Genomic DNA, 19,208 nt, shown 5'->3' on the forward strand with positions numbered 1-19,208 from the left:
GTGAAATCTCAGGGTTGTTTTGATTTGCATTTCCCTTATGACAGCTCAAGGGAAAGATGAAAATAAAGGGCAGACAGATCCAAGTATGGCGACACAAAGTCTGGCCAGCAGTTAGGAGCTTTGCAAGCTGCGGAATAGTAGGTATTGCTATTTTTAGAAATTAATTCTAAGAATCAAAGCAATGAACAGAGCTACATGTAACATGTGTACAAGGAAATATTCAAGGGTCCTTAAAGTTTAATCTTATTTATAATCAATATCATGAAGATTTTTATATTATAGTGCCAATAGAAAAATTTCTGGTGCCTCAAAACCTTTCTGCAGTGGGATTGATGTTCTTTTACGTCCCTTTTTTATATCACTGAATAAAAGACAAATAAAGGGGTTGGGAATTTAGCTCAGTGGTAGAGCACTTGCCTAGCAAGCACAAGGCCCTGGGTTCGGTCCCCAGCTCCGAAAAAAAAGAAAAAAAAAGACAAATAAAACTGTGCAGACATCCGGAGATCTCATTTTCTGTTGTGAGCCTTTGGGTGATTATCCTTCTCTATGTTTCTGTTTAAGGAATGAAAATACAACATTTGGGTAATCAGAAAAGGCATATCTGGCTGAAGCAGAGCTCACTGTATACTTTAAATAGGTTCATATGCATGTTGTTGGGTTGAAGCCTACATTGTATTTACATATGCATGTTTCTTTGCAGTTCTGTATGTGTAAGCATATGCCTTTATGTTTGTGTAACCTCATATGAACTTTAAAAGAAACTTTATAGTTGATATTACCAGAATCTCCTTTTATATTTAAAATCAAAGAAGTTTATATTATTCAAGTTTGTAAGAGTTTGCTCAGTATTATGTTCTGAAAATGACACTCTTAGGGTTGGGGAGATGTCTCATTCTTAAGAGCACTAGCTGCTCTTCCAGAGGACCCAAGTTCAATGATTCCCAGCCTCCACAAGGCAGCTCACAACCATATGTAATTCCAGTTCCAGGAGGCTCAACACCCTCTTTTGGCCTTAGTAGACACTGCAAATGTGTGTCACGCATAGAAATACATGCAGGCAAATTACTCATACACATAAAATAAAAGTAAAGGATGAGCTTGCATTCTTTGCCCGTTTGTTAAAATGTGGGACAATCATGACATTTTATACATTTGCCTATCTACGTGTAAGTGTTTGGGCCCCTGAATTCACATTCCTATCAGGGTAGAACTCAACATAAGGAACTACCCAGCTGTGAGCCCTTAATGAGCCTCCCTACAGATGCACAGATGTAAACATTGTTTTCAAGAGAGGAACATTCTCAGGATTTCAACACTGCAGTTCATTGGCCAGTCTGCAATACAATTAGGAAACATCCCTTAAATCGAAAGTAAAATTCAAGACTTTTTATTCCTTCTCAACTTCTAAAGAGAACTAGAGTGAGATAAAACTTGCCACTGGAGAAACCATAGCTGTATGCTGCCTGGGACCTCTCAGGTACCCACAGAAGCCAGCATGTCTTGGGTCCTACTTTCCGTCCTGTGGCTCATCATTCAAACTCAAGGTAAGTATAGATATCTTACAGAAAAAAAAATCAGAATATTTGGTGAGTATAGACATGAAAAAAATTACCTTTTTCATTTACAAAGTAAAGGTCACTAGAATTTACACAGTATATTTTCCGTGTCTTTATTGAACTATATGCTTACATACATGCATAATAGTTCATACATGTACATATACATGTAATGGTATTTTTAGACCACACAAGAAATATGAATTTTAAAGTTCACTGTATATTTTTTCAAATTTCATACACTTCACTAAATAAAAATCATATTTGATTATGATGAGATACTTTTCAAAATAGATAAAAAGGATGTTGTTGCTGTATTCACATCATACTCATAAGTAGAAACATTAATATAATCATTATTCAAGGCTGTTTATGAATTGGTAGTTTGGGATATTTTCCTGAGAATGATTTTTAGTAGTAGAATATACTCAAAAGAAAAGTCCTGAAAAGGTAACTCTTTTTCCCTTTAAGCTGATTATTGAGACCAACAACTTGACAATGATTATATGCTCCCTTACTGCACCATGGATAAACTAAGTGCACAGATGATGTCATCACTGGTTATCTTGCTAGGGGTGGCATCATAATCATGTTACAAAGTTAAATGCTGGGAGCCTGCACATTTTCACTCATATACATGTACATAGTCAATTTCCTGCTGAAACACTTGAATAATGCAGCTAAGGGTTTGCCTAAGCCCAAAACAATCACTGTGTGTTCAATGATACTCTCTAAAGGTTTTTATTTAGGGCTGGCCTTACCCCTTTTATGTCTTTTATGTTTATTGTATTGTTCCTCTCTTGTGAGGATCCCAAGGAAGGCTAAAGCGGAATAATGCTGACAGTATTGCATCATATATGCATACATACTGATGGACTCCTTCAGGTACCTTTAGTTCTGTCCTTGTGAACTCTGCAATGGCTGTTATGGCTTTAATGAGCAATAGTTTAATTAAGTCATACCCCAAATACCTTCTGATTCCCATAGTAAGAGATTATCTTGAAGCTGTGGAAACAGCATTCAACAGTGAGACTGACCTCATGTGAGAAAATTGCAAAACTCCAAAATAGAGAAGAGATGTGTTTCTGCTTTCCTGCTATGCTGCTGCAGAGTTTCCTACAGTTTTTGTATGTGCTTTTATACTACCCTAGCTAGATAACCATGATAAGAAGACAAAGAGACTTTCAGTGGGCCATTCGCCTAGGACTGAAACCCACGTTTTTTGACTCTGAGCCAGTTCTTTCCTTACTACTTGTGCACAAAAGAAATACCTATCAGGCAAAGTTTAAATTAAAGTGCATTTAGAAGAACCTTTTACCTATAAATGTTTTCCCTCTGCATCCTCTGTTCCTTTAAAGTTTCTCTAAGAGAGCTAATAAGAGCTTTATATCCTGTGGGATCTACAGTTTTGAGGGTAAAACTGTAAAGAAAGATCATTAAAGTTGAATCAGTTGTACAATTTGTTCTGAATTGTTAATTCATGTTCATACAACATAACAATCAGCCAAAAAAAAACCACAGAAACTTTCTTATCAATGTTTTATGACTTTCTCTAGTAACAGATACCATATTAACCCCTGAGTTAAAGCCTCAGAAAATAGTTCATCCTAAAAAACTACCCATTTCACAGAGAAGAGGGCTTGAGAACAACCAGACAGAGAGCTATGCCAAAGAGGTAAGTTATCTTTCATAATCATCTGAAGGACTTTTGGGAATAGTGTTTTATCACAGTCAATCCTAGCAGCTTCATCTTAGAGTACAGCTATCAGCTCTGTTTTTGACAAGTCTTGGATGTGGTGATCAAGGTAGACACAGAAAGTTTGTTGTGGTATGAAGCTTGTTAGAAGGGTTATTAAACTCACTGACAAATAGGCAGATAACTACATGGGTAGTTGTCCAAAGAAAGTTAGGGTCCCAGCACCACAAGAAAGTATGTTAGGCTTCTGAGAGGGCATCATGTTCAAGAGGAAACTTTGGGGGTCCCCTGTAATAGATTTTTGAGAAAGTTGGGATTTTCAAATTAACCACACTCTTTGATTCCCAGGGAGCAGGGGGTAAGGCTTGGAAACAGTATGCTTGGCCATGCGTACCTCTTTAATATGTCCCAAGCCATAAACTTACTTCCTTATGTGCGGAATCCAGGCACCTGGCAGCCTCTTAGTTAGCTAGAGCTTCACAGGCAGTGCTCTCAGAAAGGGTCTGTCAGTCTCTGTAAGAGGGGCCCTTCCCCTGGCACCCCAGTCCTGTGACCTGAGCAGCAGTCTGTCCTTAACGCTATGGAGGAGAGAGCACAGGACTTCTCAGAATTTGACTATGAATTAACATCAAAGAATTACTTGCCTCTCTTTTTTTCTCATCTTTATTAAATTGGGTATTTCTTATTTACATTTCAAATGTTATTCCCCTTTCAGGTTGGTTTTCAGGCCAACATCCCCCAATCCCCTCCCTCCCTTCTATATGGGTGTTCCCCTCCACATCGTTCCCCCATTACCACCCGTCCCCAACAATCCCGTTCACTGGGGGTCCATCCTTGGCAGGACCAAGGGCTTCCCCTTCCACTGGTGCTCTTACTAGACTATCCATTGCTACCCATGGAGCATACCTGGTTGGAGCCCAGGGTCAGTCCATGTATAGTCTTTGGGTAATGGCTTAGTCCCTGAAAGCTCTGGTTGGTTGGCATTGTTGTTCATATGGAGTCTCAAGCCCCTTTAGCTCTTTCAGTCCTATCTCTGATTCCTTAAATGGGGGTCTCATTCTCAGTTCAGTGGTTTGATGCTGGCATTCGCCTACATATTTGCCATATTCTGTCTCTCAGCAAAAATGTATATCCAGTTCCTGTCAGATTGCACTTCTTTGCTTCATCCATCTTATCTCGTTTGGTGGCTGTATATGTTTGGGCCACATGTGAGGCAGGCTCTGAATGAGTGTTCCTTCAGTCTCTGTTCTAAACTTTACTTCCCTATCCCCTTCTAAGGGTATTCTTGTTCCTGCTTTAAAGAAGAAGTGAAGCATACACATTTTGGTCATCCTTCTTTGTTTCATGTGTTCTGTGCATCTTGGGTAATTCCAGCATTTGGGCTAATAGCCACTTATCAGTGAGTGCATATCATGTGTGTTTTTCTGTGATTGGGTTACCTCACTCAGGATGATATTTTCCAGTTCCATCTACTTGTCTATGAATTCCATAAAGTCATTGTTTTTGATAGCTGAGTAGTATTCCATTGTGTAGATGTACCACATTTTCTGTATTCATTCCTCTGTTGAAGGGCATCTGGGATCTTACCAGCTTCTGGCTATTATAAATAAGGAAGGTAAAGGTGTTTGGTTGTGTCCCCAGATCCATGGGAGGAGGAGAATGGATCACAAACAAGGCAGATAGTTCTAGAGGGAGATTGCTTCCTTTTCGCCTTTTGCACTCCTGTCTTTTCTTTGTCCATTCCTTTTCCCACTGATAACACTTTTCTACAATGTAAAGGCAGTCTGTCATGTTGCCAGTGTTCTCTCATTCTGAGATATTTATCACTTGATTTTTACTGGATCTGTAAAATAATTCTTAAAATATATATTCCATTCATTTTAAAATCAAAATAGGTACTTTCTATCCTGTTGGTAATTTATTATGGTACAGAGGACAGTATATAACACATTAAAGCAGAGAGCAAACCTCTGTGTCAAAAATTAAAGCCTCGTTGATTGTGTGGTTTTCAAGTGATATATTTCATGAAATCCATATGAATGTGCAAATTACATTTATTTTAGATATAAGAAAGAGATAAGATGTGTTAGTAAACTGCTTTCAACGTCTGTATTTCTGCTATTGTAAATCATAGTATACAGAATCAGTGTATTACAATAGTTATTATTTTAATATTGGCTGAGAACTATGGGCTATAACAATATCATTAAATACTTCCAGGAACGATATGCACCAGAAGTTCAATATCAGATCATACTAGATGGAGAAGAAATCATTTTTCACCTAAGGAGAACCAAGTAAGGACAATTTCTTCCTAAAAGCCCAACCACTGCATGTATCAGCAGAATACTGGGAAACTTCTCCTTGGCCGTAGATTCATCTCTGTAGCTAAGATGAAAATGACCAAAGCAAGTTAAGGAAGTGGTTGCTTTAGTTCATAATTCCAGGTGGCAATTTATCACTGAAGGAAAGTCACAGTGCTTGGCCTTGAAGCAACTGGTCAGAAGCACAGCCAGAAATTCAGCATGCTTCCCCTCAGATCACTTTGCTCCATAGAATACCATCAGGGCCAACCCAGTCACATTTAAAGATGAAGGCTCTCCAAGAGAGAGGCTATTGTGTGAATTTCCCCCTTTGGGGTTAATGGTATAACTATCCACGTTGATTTATTTTGGCAGGAAGTTCCAAGCAGTCTTCTAATGTTAGTAAGAAGCCATTTTTCTCAGGATTTATGGTATGATTGACAGACCCTCCAAAATCAGGCTTAAACTAGCTGGCTTAACCTGACGTTTTACTTGGTATACCAGTGTGTGTGTGTGTGTGTGTGTGTGTGTGTGTGTGTGTGTGTTCACATTGTGTTAGTGGATGAAAAAATATCAATTGTCAAAAGTCAGCATGGTCTCACTGTCTCACTGGACAATTATTCCCGTAGTACAGAAGATGATATCAGATAAATCAGTATTTATTGGTATTGTGAGCATCTTTCTTCTCTGCATAGGCATCTTCTGGGGCCAGACTACACTGAAATATCTTACTCACCCAGAGGAGAAGAGATGACCAGACGTTCTCAGAATGTGGTATGATCTGAATCCAACCTGGGACTTGCCATTTCCCTGTGAAATGCATAGGTCTGAGAATGGCTTTTAACTGCATTAGATGGCTTGGAAGAGAAGTGGTTATCCTTGACAAGTGAGACAATAGGTTAGAAATCACAGCAAACTTTTCAAAGAAAGGAGTAGACACAGAATAACACACACAATGCTCATGTATCTATACTCTTGATTATAAATACCCATATAGGAATACAAAAGCCTTTATTTTAACACATTCAAACATAAACACTCACTAACTTAATGCACATTTACACAAACACATACACACACTCTAGTATAACAAGTAAGATGGTAAGGTAACCGAGCTAGTTTAAGCCTGATTCTGGAAGGTCTGCCCATCACATCATAAATCCTGAGAAAAATAGCTTGCCACTAACATTAGCCTTCTGGATTCTATCTTAATAGAAACATTGTTTGTATTACAACATTACAACAGAGCAACAGCTCTGATACCAGATGTGGCAGCCACAGGGCCAGCTGTAGAGCAGTTTCGAAAACCTTTGATGTCCTTTCCGTTTTCATTCCTGGGGATTGGTGGAGCTGGTCAGTCCTTGAGCTTACCTATATAGCCAAGATGGAAGTTGTCACAACTATGACTTATGCATTCTCATCAATGACATATATATATATATATATATATATATATATATATATATGTTCCATGTCTCTATGTGTGCACACACATGCACATGAATGTGTTTGTAATGTCTACATTTCAACAGTGAAATGTATTTTCTACTCTAGAAACCCTGCTACTATGAAGGCCATATCCAGAACGCAAAGGGCTCTCTTGCCAGTATCAGTACCTGTGATGGGTTGAGGTGAGAAATGAAGTAGTAAATCCTAGGGGACATTTGTCACACAGCTTTTAGTCTTCTTCATGTCTCCCTTTAGTCTTCTTACTATTTGGGTTGTTTCTGTTCATTGATAATTGCTGGATTAAGCTGAAGAATAAATTATCATGGTAAGTTACTTCATTATCTGTTGTTCTAGAAATCAGCCCCAGCTCTGTCAAAGCTACACCCTGACTCTGGAAGGTCTGCCAATTATTTCATAAGAGGGGTAAATGACCCCAATGACATATGTCGAAGTTTATTTACTCTGCTGTGTCATATCTTCTTAATTAACATATCATGGGTATGGCTTTTGTTATCTAGCATGTGACTAAAATGTAAAATAAAATATGTAACTATCATATTAGCATGGTTCATATTTAGCATGACCTCACTTTTCCTATATTATAAAAATACCCCCATGGACATAGATTTATTGGCTTTAAATATTTCAACATATGCAGTAACTTCCTAGTTCTGAACTAAATAATTTAATAGCAAACAGTCTTTAAGCTACTCTTAACCCTAATTTGTTACTGAGCTGCTCTAATTAACATTTTTGTTTTCTCTAGGGTTCTGGGTGACTAGTTATTTAGTCCATTCTTCACTCTCTTCATAGAAACTGCCAAGGAATGTGTAATGAATGAATAAGCAAACTATTGGAAAATATTGGACTAATAGACAGACTCATGGTGTTAATATTATAATAACTCCAAATTATTTGAAATTGCTCCATTTTAATAAGTCTTAAGAGTACTCTGAGTAAAGATATAGGTTTCATTGTTTTCTTCTTTTCACTTTTGTCGAAAATAGATTTTTTTCTCACATAAAACTGCTGATTATGGCTCCCCATCTTCACTCCTCCCATCCAGTTCCACCCCCTTTTTGTCTCTCATTAGAAATAAATAGGCTTCTAAATGGTAATATAACCTAATATGACAAAAGGAAAACAAATACATCAGAATAGGATAAAACAAATAAAAAGAAAAGAGCCCAAGAAGAAACACAAGAAACAGATATAGATGATACAGATACAGATACAGATACAGATACAGATACAGATACAGATACAGATACAGATATAGATACAGATACAGATACAGATAGTAATACAGATACAGGTGATACAGATACAGATAAAGATATGATACTGGTACAGATATACATAGAGATGATACTGATACAGATACAGGTGATACAGATCCAGATATAGATACAAGTGATACAGATACCGGTGATACAGATACAGATACAGGTAATACTGATACAGATCCAGATATAGATACAGGTGATACAGATACAGGTGATACAGATACAGGTGATACAGATACAGGTGATACAGATATAGGTGATACAGATACAGATACAGGTAATACTGATACAGATACATGTGATAAAGATACAGATATAGATACAGATGATACTGATACAGATATAGGTGATTCAGAAACAGGTACAGTGGATACTAATACATATACAGATGATACTGATACATATGATAAAGATACTGATGATACAGATACAGATTGGATATAAATACACACAGAGATATAGATGCAGACACAGAGACAGAGACCCACTCTTCTGCACATTTCAGCAATCTCAAAAACACTAAACTGGAATCCATAATGTATATTCAAAGGACATGCAAGGTATAAAGAGAGGAAAAAATAAATGAAGTAAAGTTGAATTAAATAAAAGGAAGACATACATTTTTAAAAGTCCTAAAATAACTTCATGAGACAAGGACCCTGGAATAGCACTGTTGAGCTCATTTCTGTTGTCCCTCCACTGCTGGGCATTAAATTTTCCCATAAGAGTAGTTTCCTAGTGAGACTCCCTTAGAGAAAATAAAATTTTCATTTCCAAGTGGTTAATAAAGGAGATGGCTTCTGGGTTAGAGATAGGGACATATGTCTACTTCTTTGAGCTCTAAGACCTCATCCGGTGCAGACTGGTGCAGCCCCTGCACATGCTGCCCCCGTCTCTGTGCATTCATATGAACATTGGTCTTGTTGATTCTGAGGGCCTTAATTGATTGATGTCCTACATTCCCTCTGACTCTTTCACTGTCTCTGACTCTACTTCCTCAGGGCTCTTTGAGCCCCAAGGGGAGGGGATATGACCAAGATGTTCAGTCTAGAGATGATTATTCCAAGGTCTCTCACTCTCTGAACAATATCTGGCTGTGGGTCTCTGTATTTGTTCTCATTTGTTGCAGAAAGAAGTTTCTCTGTTGATGACTGAGTAAGACGCTGATCTAAGAGTACAGCAGAATGTCATTAGAAGTCATTTTATAGCTACATGTGTTTGGAGATTTTGTTATTCCAATGTTTGCTTGCATGCTTACAACAGTAGTTTTGAGTTGTACTCTAGCTAGGTCTCTGAGATATCTAGTCTCAGGTTCCTGGTCACCTAAGTAGTGTCTCATGGAGTAGATCTTAAGTCAAATCAGATATTGATTGGTTACTCCTACAAGATTTGTGTCAACCATTGCCTTAGCATATCTGTCAGACAGAACCACATCATAGATCAAAGGGTTTATGGCTAGATTGACATTTACATTTCTCTCATTAGCATGCAGAGTAACTTCCTGTATCAAAGATGATGTTCTTAGGGGTTGAAGGCTCTATGTAGGCACCAGTTCCACTCCTCCATGTTAAATACATTGTGTAGGTATTGTCTTCAGCAATGGGGTCTTGCTCTCAGTTTGTGAGGATCATTCTATATCCATGGAAACAGCCTGAGTTATTTAGGGGTTCCTATGAAAGATGTTTTGTTCAACAATTTGATGCAACCTAATCCTTGAAAAGCTTCATTCGGTAACAAGAAATGGCCAATTGGGGCTCTATTTCCCAATTATTTGGTTATTTTTCTCTCCTCTCTCTCTCTCTCTCTCTCTCTCTCTCCCACTTGTTTTATTGATCTTATCCACTCTGAAAATGTAAGATGAAATCTCAAAGTAGTTGACTCCCTTTTCCCTGATGGTTAAGGATGCTGAATATGTCTTAAGTCTTTCTCGGCCATTAGATCTTTCCATTTTGAGAAATATCTGTTTAGATTTGTACCCTATTTTTGTTTGTTTTTATTTTCTTGATATCTATGGGTGGGTTTTTAGCTCTTTATACATTTTAGATATTTTCTCCTCTATTGGATGTGGAGTTGGCAAAAATATTTTTCCTTTCTATAGGCTGCTGCTTTGTACAAATGATGGTCTCCTTTGCTGTACAGAAGATTTTCAGTTTCATGAAGTCCCATTTGTTAATTGTTGACCTTCATTTCAGTATTGTAACTTGAATAATTAGGTGTTAGTCACAGGGTCTTTGAAAAATCTATGTGTGAAACTGGGATGGAGAAAGAATACCATTCCATTCTGAGTGGGATGTATAAATGGGCATGTCAGGGCATCCTAATATACAACCTCATATCCCACAGAGGGTACTTCACACATCATGATCAGAAGTATCAAATAATGCCTCTACAAAGCACAGATGAGGGAGAACATGTTGTTATTCCACACAACTGGGAAGAACCAGGTGCAGTTAATTACAAGCACAATGAGAAGCAAGTTGGCAGGAAACGAAGCCATCTTCGAACTTCCAGATCACTCAAAAGCCCAAATGTAAGTATAGATTTTCATTTCAGACTATGTATTTTGATTGTCTAAGCAAGGAACTGAGACACATACATGGTCTATACAAAAACCTCTATTAAATTACTTCTTCATTTATTTAGTTTGGAAGGAAATTTGTAAGTACTTGAATCATTGTGAGTAGAGATGAGTATTAGTGAAGTTCTCTTGTTATTTGTAAAACAGGAAGACTCACTTCAAGGACAGAAGTACATCGGTCTCTTTTTGGTGCTGGATAATTCCTATGTGAGTACTTAGTTCTTTCAACTTATATGTTAGCTTAAAATTAAAAAATGACATAAGCATTTTTACTTAACAATGAGTTTTGTTCAACTAGATTTCTTGGCTGCTTTGCTTGCTTGTTTGACAACAGTTTTCATCCATGCCATCTATTCATTATCCAACAATCACCAAATATTTATATAATGCCAATATACTTAATACCATATACCTATGTTCTAGTTTGCTTTCTATTACTCTGGTAAACATCATGACCAAAGGAACTTCAGAAAGGAAGGGTTTATATGGCTTGCAAGTTACATTGTTGAGCGAAGCTAAGGCAGAAACTTAAGGCAAGAATGTAAGCAGTGGCCACACAGTAACACTGCTATTGGCTTGTCTCCCTGGCTTGCTTAGCTCATATTCAACTGCCAAGGGATGGTGCAGGCCACAGTGTACTGTATCCTCCCACATCAATAAGCAATCAACAAAATGTTCACAGAGATGCTCACAGGCTAATCTGAAGGCTACTATTCTTCGGTTAAAATTCTTCTTAGGTGACTCTATACTGTCAAATCAATAAAAACTAACCATCACATACCTAAAAACATTCAACCATAAAAAATTAAAAAGAAGTATTTTGATAAAGTGTTAGGTTGTTTTACTATTTCACCATAAAATATAAATATCAATTCAATAGGTGTTATGCAAATATGAACACAAAACTCTACATAAATATAGAGAAGCTAGGGCTTGCGCTGCTTCATATTCAAACCTGAATTAATATTTAGTTGGTGCAAAATAATTGATTCATTAAGTTGAAGTATTCAACTTAAAGATGAGTAAAAAAGCCAGTTCTAATCCTGTAGTCCCAATTTGGATATATGAAGCAGAAAGGTCATAAGTTTGATAGCATCCTGACTACACAGTAAGAATCTAACTCATACCATATTAAACCAAAAACAAAGAGAAAGATGGAAGACATTGTAATTTCTTATGAATGATTAATTCTTATCTAATCAAAACCTCTATTTTAAGTAGAATTTGTTGAAATAGAATACGATATGAGGTAGCCATGGATTGAGAAAATGTTAGCTATGTTACGGCATGTGAATTTTATATTTAATCCTGTACCTTAAGCCTTCTCACTTCAATTTTCTATTTTAATATTGCACTTTCATATTTTGTAATTTTCAGTATAAGATGTATAAAGGGAATGTGACTCGAATGAGAAGCTTTGTGTTTGAGGTGCTGAATCTGCTCAACGTGGTAAGGCATTTGCAATGAATGTGAGTTTCCACACCAGTTCTTGGGGCTTCCCTGTGGCTTCCACTGTAAAGGGCTAAGAATTACCTAAGGGCAAGAGCCCACCAAGACAAAAATCATATACAATAACAAAACTTTCTTCTGTGAGTATTACATTCCCTTATCTATCACTTGTGGTCAACAAGAGCACTAAAAGTAATCCTGGATGTTTTCATGAAAATTGTTCTTTCCACAGATTTATAAAACCATAGATATTCAAGTGTCTTTGGTGGGCATGGAGATCTGGTCAGACCGTGATAAGATAAAGGTGGTGCCCAACCTTGGTGCCACATTCACAAATTTCATGAGATGGCATTATTCTAACCTGGGACAAAGGATCCATAACCATGCCCAGCTTCTCAGGTGAATCCTTTCTTGACAGGGTAGGGACACACAGCAGAGTCTATGGTTAGCTCCATGGTTTCTTGACAAGAATTTCTGCTTAGTCATATCTCTCCAGTAAGTTATGAGTGGCCTGATGTTCCTATCACTAGCAGTTGGATCTTGAAGTATTTCAAAGTTCTTATAAAATCAATAAAACAATACTGGGATACAGAATATCCACCTGTAATTGTGAGGCTATAATATGATAGAAGCTCTCTCGGGGCCCCAGAAACATAGAGAAGGCTAGGGGACACCAAAGGAGATCTATGACATTATTGCAAAAAGCTACCGATTTCAGAGTCAGATTGTGACAGGGTCTCTCTACCTTTCACAGTGGAGCTGGCTTCCTCCATGGACGTGTAGGAATGGCAGCTGCGAATTCCCTGTGTACTACATCTTCAGTGTCTGTAATTGAGGTTTGTACACTTCTCCTAAGACATCCTGCAATTCCATCTTTGTGAAAATGAGCATAATATAGTGTACCACAGTAATCACCAGAACCATCAGCTGAATTGATAAATCAAAGTAGAAATGAAGCCATTATTGAACATTTCCCTGAAGAGTCCTTGGACTATGAGTATTATTAGCCTGGCAAAGGCCTCATACTTCAGTTCAGATTAAAGAATAAAGACCACATGTTAAGTAGAAAGGGGAGCCAGGTTACCTCCATGGCTTCATATAGCTATAAATGAATCACTTCTATAGCTGCTCAGAGATCAACCAAGAAAAATGTGTACATGCCAGGCATCATGTGCCCATTGCTATCAATAGCATAAGAATCACAACCACAATTTCGTGGATGAGAGTTCATACCATGGTACCTAATAGCACTTTCTGTAGAGAATGCTACTAGTCTAAGCCAGATTTACTGAGAATTCAGCATCTGGTAGCTCCTTCATCATTGGCTGACCATGAGCACAGACCTAGGGCTTGTATTCACAGGAGCCAATCAGACCAGGCCCACCAGGCAAAAAGCAATGCCAGAAAATATGAGCTTACAGATACATTATTCTTCTTCTCTCAAGTTATTCATATTAGACATTATGATTTGAGAAGAACTGAGAAATAACTGAATAAAATAAGAATAACAAATGCTTCTCCTTTTTCCAGGCTAAAAGAAAGAATAATGTGGCTCTTGTAGCACTGATGTCACATGAGTTGGGCCATGCCCTTGGTATGCAGGATGTTCCATATTATACCAAGTGTCCCTCTGGCAGCTGTGTGATGAATCAGTACCTGAGGTAAGATGGTATCATCCTGAAGTAAAGAAAAAAGTCGACATTCTAAATAGTTTAAGTCATCTGTGCAGATGCGGAAAGAGTATTAGAATGGGTATCGTAATAATTCCACCTCTAGCTTCTTCATGGACATATCTCACTAAACTCAAGACTCATTTGTTAAGGTTTCTAAATATCCAACCACAGAGTTTATTATGGGAGACTACATCATTTTAACTTAGGGTTGTTTTAATTTTAAGTGGTACGATATTTCCCTAAACACACACACACACACACACACACACACACACACACACACACACACACACACACAAAAGCAAGCCTGATTAAGATGATAGGTTTATTATAAGACACCCAAGGTAAGCATTATCCCCATCACCAATTGAACAGTCTATTTTAGCAGAGTAAACCAGTAACACCAGTTACTTTTCCAAGAGTAGGGAAATACAAATGAATATAGTGTTTTGTTGTTGAGGTGCTCACATATTAGAAGTTTGACCGTGGACCATGGTCACCTCCATTTATTTCCTTTAACTAGGTCGTGATTGTCATTTCTTATTGCTTACCCCTCAGTGTGGGATAAGTAGATGGTAACAATGACAACGCTAATCTCTTTTGTTGCTTTGGATAGCCTTGCACTACTGTGATGGTTAGCTTTAATTGTTGACCTAGCACAATCTAGAATCATCTGGGAAAAGATTTTCAGTGAAGTATTGTCCACATTGTGTCTTATGGGGGATTGCCTTGGGGATTAATATGGAAGACCTAACTGACTTGGGTGGCTCTACTCCCTAGGATAAGGGTCTTGAACTACATAAAAATAGAGAAATAGAGTTGAGCAAATGCAAGCAAGTGAGCATGCATGCATCTATTTCTCTCTGCTGTTGACTGGATGTGATATGACTAGAGGTTTTGATTTCTTTTTTCTCTTCTAAATTGCTTTGCGTCAACATATTTTATGACAGAAATGAAACTAGAACAATTACAATGTGTTAAAATTCTTTCCTCTTTTCTTCTGGATTGCTAGGAGAAAACATTCAATTAGAATATCATACATGCTTTACCACCTACCATGGGAGCATAGAAATGTCCTGGATTTTGGCTAATTTATTCTTTCTACTGAATTGAGTCCCACAGTGAGATTCTCTAGATTCTTCTTTTTTTAATAACCCACAAGCTTCTGTTCTGTGTATCACGCTATTCTATTTTTTCTGTTACAGTTCAAAATTCCCCAAGGATTTCAGTACTGTCAGCCGCTCACGGTTTCAAGGATTCCTTTCATCTAGAAATATAAGGTGTCTGCTGTTGGCTCCTGACCCTAAAAACATAATAAAACCAACATGTGGAAACCGACTTCTGGATATGGGAGAAGGCTGTGACTGTGGCTCTCCTGAGGTATGAAAATACATGCGGTTTAAAGCTCTATTTATAAGGAATTTAAAACAGCGCTACTTGGGTAGAAATTACACACTTGAATTTTTAATTTTCTTTTTTAAAAGTATTTTTATGTTGTGTGTGTGTGTGTGTGTGTGTGTGTGTGTGTGTGTGTGTGTGTGTGTGTGTGTGTGTGTGTGTGTGTGTGTGTGTGTGTGTGTGTGTGTGTGTGCTGGTAGCCTTGGAGACCAGGAAAGGATATCAGATTCCTTAAAACTGGAAATACAGGTGTTTTTGAACTGGCAAACATGAGTCCTGGGATCTGATCCCTCACCTTCAAGATTGTGCAACATGTGCTCTTAGCTGCTGAGCCATCTTACCAGCCTCCTTTTCTTTTTGTAGTGCTCCTTTACAAATTAGTTCTGGAGGAAAATGGTATCATTATCAGAATGTGACATTAATTTATTGGTGTTTTGCTTTTGATTTTAGTTAACCATTCTATGAAAAGCACTTTTAAAAAGCCAATAGAATCTGTATATAACATAAGTGTAATAAGCCAAATGTAAGGAAGTGAGTCATTACCCATAGCATGCCACATTCCTTGTAGACATTGGATTCAGAAACTCCTGAGTTTCAAGCCATAGTCAATCATGTGTTGAACAGTCAGTCACTTAGCTAGATGGAAGGCCTCCTCATGGGGATTTTCTCTTTTTTCACAAAATCGACATGTGACATAGGCAGTTGGTAATACAGAAAAGGAGATTAAAAAATTACTTGAACCTGTAGCATACAGGTCCCTCACACAGACCATCTAAGACACTGGTTCTCAACTGGTGGGTCAGGAACTCTATGGAATTGAATGACACTTTCACAGGGGTCACCTGAGACCATTGAAAATCATAGATATTTACATTATGACTCATAACAATAGCAATATTGCAGTATGAAGTAACAAGAATAATTTTATGGTTGGGAGTCAGCACAACATCAGGAACTGTTTTAAAGGATCGCAGTCTTAGGAAGGTAGAGAACCACTACTCTAGGATGGTGGCTGTTGTGATTTTGCTGATGTTTACATAATTGCAATGTATCTACTACATCAATGAATGCCTCAGACCGATGCCCACAATTTCCTGTTCATTTCTTCCTTTTTCTGAGGCAGAATTCTACATTTTAATCTGGGATGGCCTCCAGTATACAATCCTCCTGTCTCAGCCTCATGCATGTTGGAATTACAGGCATAAACCACCATGTGTAACTCACACAAGGCTTCTAGAGAATTCTACCTTATGATCTTATGTTACTTTTAAGATCAAAAAGGCATTCATGTTACAAGATATTTAAATGAGACAATCTGTAAAATACTCCATAGATGACATCTTATTTGTTAGGCAAAAAAATTCACCAATTAGAGATCGCCATTATCCTTAATTAGAAATTTGAGGCTCATGAAACCCAAAGAATTCAGTTCAGAGACCAGAGAGCATACCTGGTGAACTCAGGTGAAACTTGTGATTTACCCATTATGTTTGACAGCTGTCTGACTGTGTAGAAAGAGTCTTGGGTATTGATGTCTCAGTGCATACATTCAGAAGTTTGAATTAATGTGTCAAATTTTTAATGTAGTTTTGTCAGAATTTGATTGTTCATTTGAGGTATTTTCATATTTTCTTTTGTGGTGCCTAAGATTTTTCTTTCTAATGCAGGGTTTAATTCATTGATATTACTTTTAATGTCATTTTATTATTATCATGAACAATTATCTTACTGATTTGTCAAGCATTTTTAAGCATTGGCCTCAGTTTATCTATGTAGGGAATTATATCTCACACACAATGAAAACATGATTTATACTTTTTGGTTATTATATCTTTTTATGTGTCATGGTATTTATTAAATTTTCCATAAAATATACATTATGAATAATCTCTGATCTCTTTCATATTATTGGAAGTGGTTTTGTCTGTATGTTATCTATATTTATTAGTGATAATTGTCTCTCATTTATCCATAATGTATATATGTGCAAAATCATGTTTGAATATCTCAAATTTGGATTATCTGCTGATTTTGCTACTTACTGAAGTATCAGGACCTGTTTTCTCCTTTAAGGCCCTTAATTTGATGAATTGCATTTCTTTTATTTGTATGATCATGCACCCCTTACATTTCGGACTAAGAAAACACACAGATGAAAAGGTTATTATATTGATAAGCTTGAGTTTAGATGATATAGTGCATGTTTGTTTTGTGTATGTGCATCTGTGCATATGTATGTGTGTGCATGCATATGTGTGTACATGTGTATTGTATATGTGTGTATGCGAGTGTGATCATTACACATTTCAGTAATACTATTTTCCAAGCACAGTAAAAAAACAAAGTTTATTTTTTTCTTTATTTTCACATCTTTTGGATAGTTAAAAAACTGATCATTCTTGAAATTTTTAACAGATTAAAGGGTAATACCCTCAATGTAAAATTTATTTGAAACAATTATTTGTGACCTCCACTCCTTGGTTTTTGAAGACAGTGTTCACTGAGCACAGCATTTCTTCCTATTATTGACTTTCCATGTTTATTGTCACTGGAATTGGTACAAGAGAGTAAATAGGTTTAAAATGGGAAACTTCTCATGAGGTCCAAGAGCTGCACTAATCTACAGGTATAGAAATATGAGTTTAGAGGGCAGTTTGATTATGTCCAGTTAGCAGGATAACAGTTACAGTTTTAACCCTGGAACCTGGAACCTCCCCAGCCATGGATTCTTGCCTAGGTTTCCAGTGCCCAGGCATGAGTTTCCCCCTGCGTCCAATTAGAAAGCAGCTGGTTACCTCCATAACATTTGGTTACATTGCAGTGAATGGCTTCACACTCAGGCGTATATAGGATTTTTAAAATAGAAGAAAGCCAGGAATGGTGGTAATACTCGGGAGACAAAGGCAGGCAGATCTGTGAGCTTGGTAAGTCTACATAAGTAGTTCTAGGACAGGTTGGATCATGTGGGGAGACCTTGTCTCATAAAAGATATATAATCAAAATACATTATATGAAATTCACAAATAATAAAATACTGTACTTTAAAAGTGAAATTTTCTATAACAGTTGTCTTTTACTAAATACAGGGATTGTTTTGTTTGTTCTTTGAAGGAATGTGCCAATCTTTGCTGTGAGCCCCTGACATGTAGGCTGAAATCTCAACCTGACTGCAGGGAGGAAGCTTCCAACCACGTCATGTGAGCACCATCTTCTCTCTGTTCCCCAAAGGACTTCTCACTTTTTTTGAGATTTGAAAAATGTCTCACTGGGTTCAACAACACACTTGAAACAAAGTTCACTTACACTGTGTAAATGGCTTAATTTTGTCGTGAGGAAAGAATGCATAAACAACACTGAGGCTACGTGGTTGGTCATACCCATATAAGAAAATGGATTACTGTGTTATTTATGAAAGTAGGGTTCCTGGAACTTGTGCCAAAATTGGTATAATTCCCTATAGTTAGCAAGTTAATATGAAAAGAATTAAACTATATTTTTGACAAGACTTGATTGGTGAGTACAATTCATTGTTCCTTAGAGATGATAGGTGTCATTTGCAAGGTAGTCAGAAAATCAATAGCATTAAAAACTTGAGAACACCCATATAGAAGGTGAGGGGGAGGGGTTAGGGAGATGTTGGCATGGAAACCGGGAAAGGGAATAGCAATCAAAATGTAAATAAGAAATACCCAAGTTAATAAAGATGGAGGAAAAAAAGAAGAACTCAATGTAAGATTTGACAGTTTTATTCTCTTTAAAATACTTCAGTGAAATTCAGCCCAGGTATTGGGTGTATTTTACAGATCAGTGTGATTTGGGT

At 37.2% G+C, this 19,208-nt stretch overlaps 1 protein-coding gene across 1 annotated transcript; it reads left to right on the forward strand.

The window, feature by feature from the left end:
• The first annotated feature begins 1,456 nt into the window (after positions 1-1,456).
• Positions 1,457-18,658, forward strand: Adamdec1 (ADAM like decysin 1). Its single transcript, XM_032918132.1, has 13 exons — positions 1,457-1,544; positions 3,113-3,231; positions 5,473-5,549; positions 6,251-6,329; positions 7,110-7,186; positions 10,634-10,820; positions 11,016-11,075; positions 12,246-12,317; positions 12,550-12,716; positions 13,072-13,153; positions 13,848-13,978; positions 15,196-15,370; positions 18,500-18,658. The coding sequence occupies exons 1-13, from the start codon at positions 1,457-1,459 to the stop codon at positions 18,587-18,589; spliced, it is 1,404 nt and encodes a 467-aa protein (XP_032774023.1). The 3' UTR covers positions 18,590-18,658.
• Positions 18,659-19,208: the final 550 nt, after the last annotated feature.

This window comes from Rattus rattus, chromosome 12 (genome assembly GCF_011064425.1).
Source record: "Rattus rattus isolate New Zealand chromosome 12, Rrattus_CSIRO_v1, whole genome shotgun sequence".
NCBI lineage: Eukaryota > Metazoa > Chordata > Mammalia > Rodentia > Muridae > Rattus > Rattus rattus.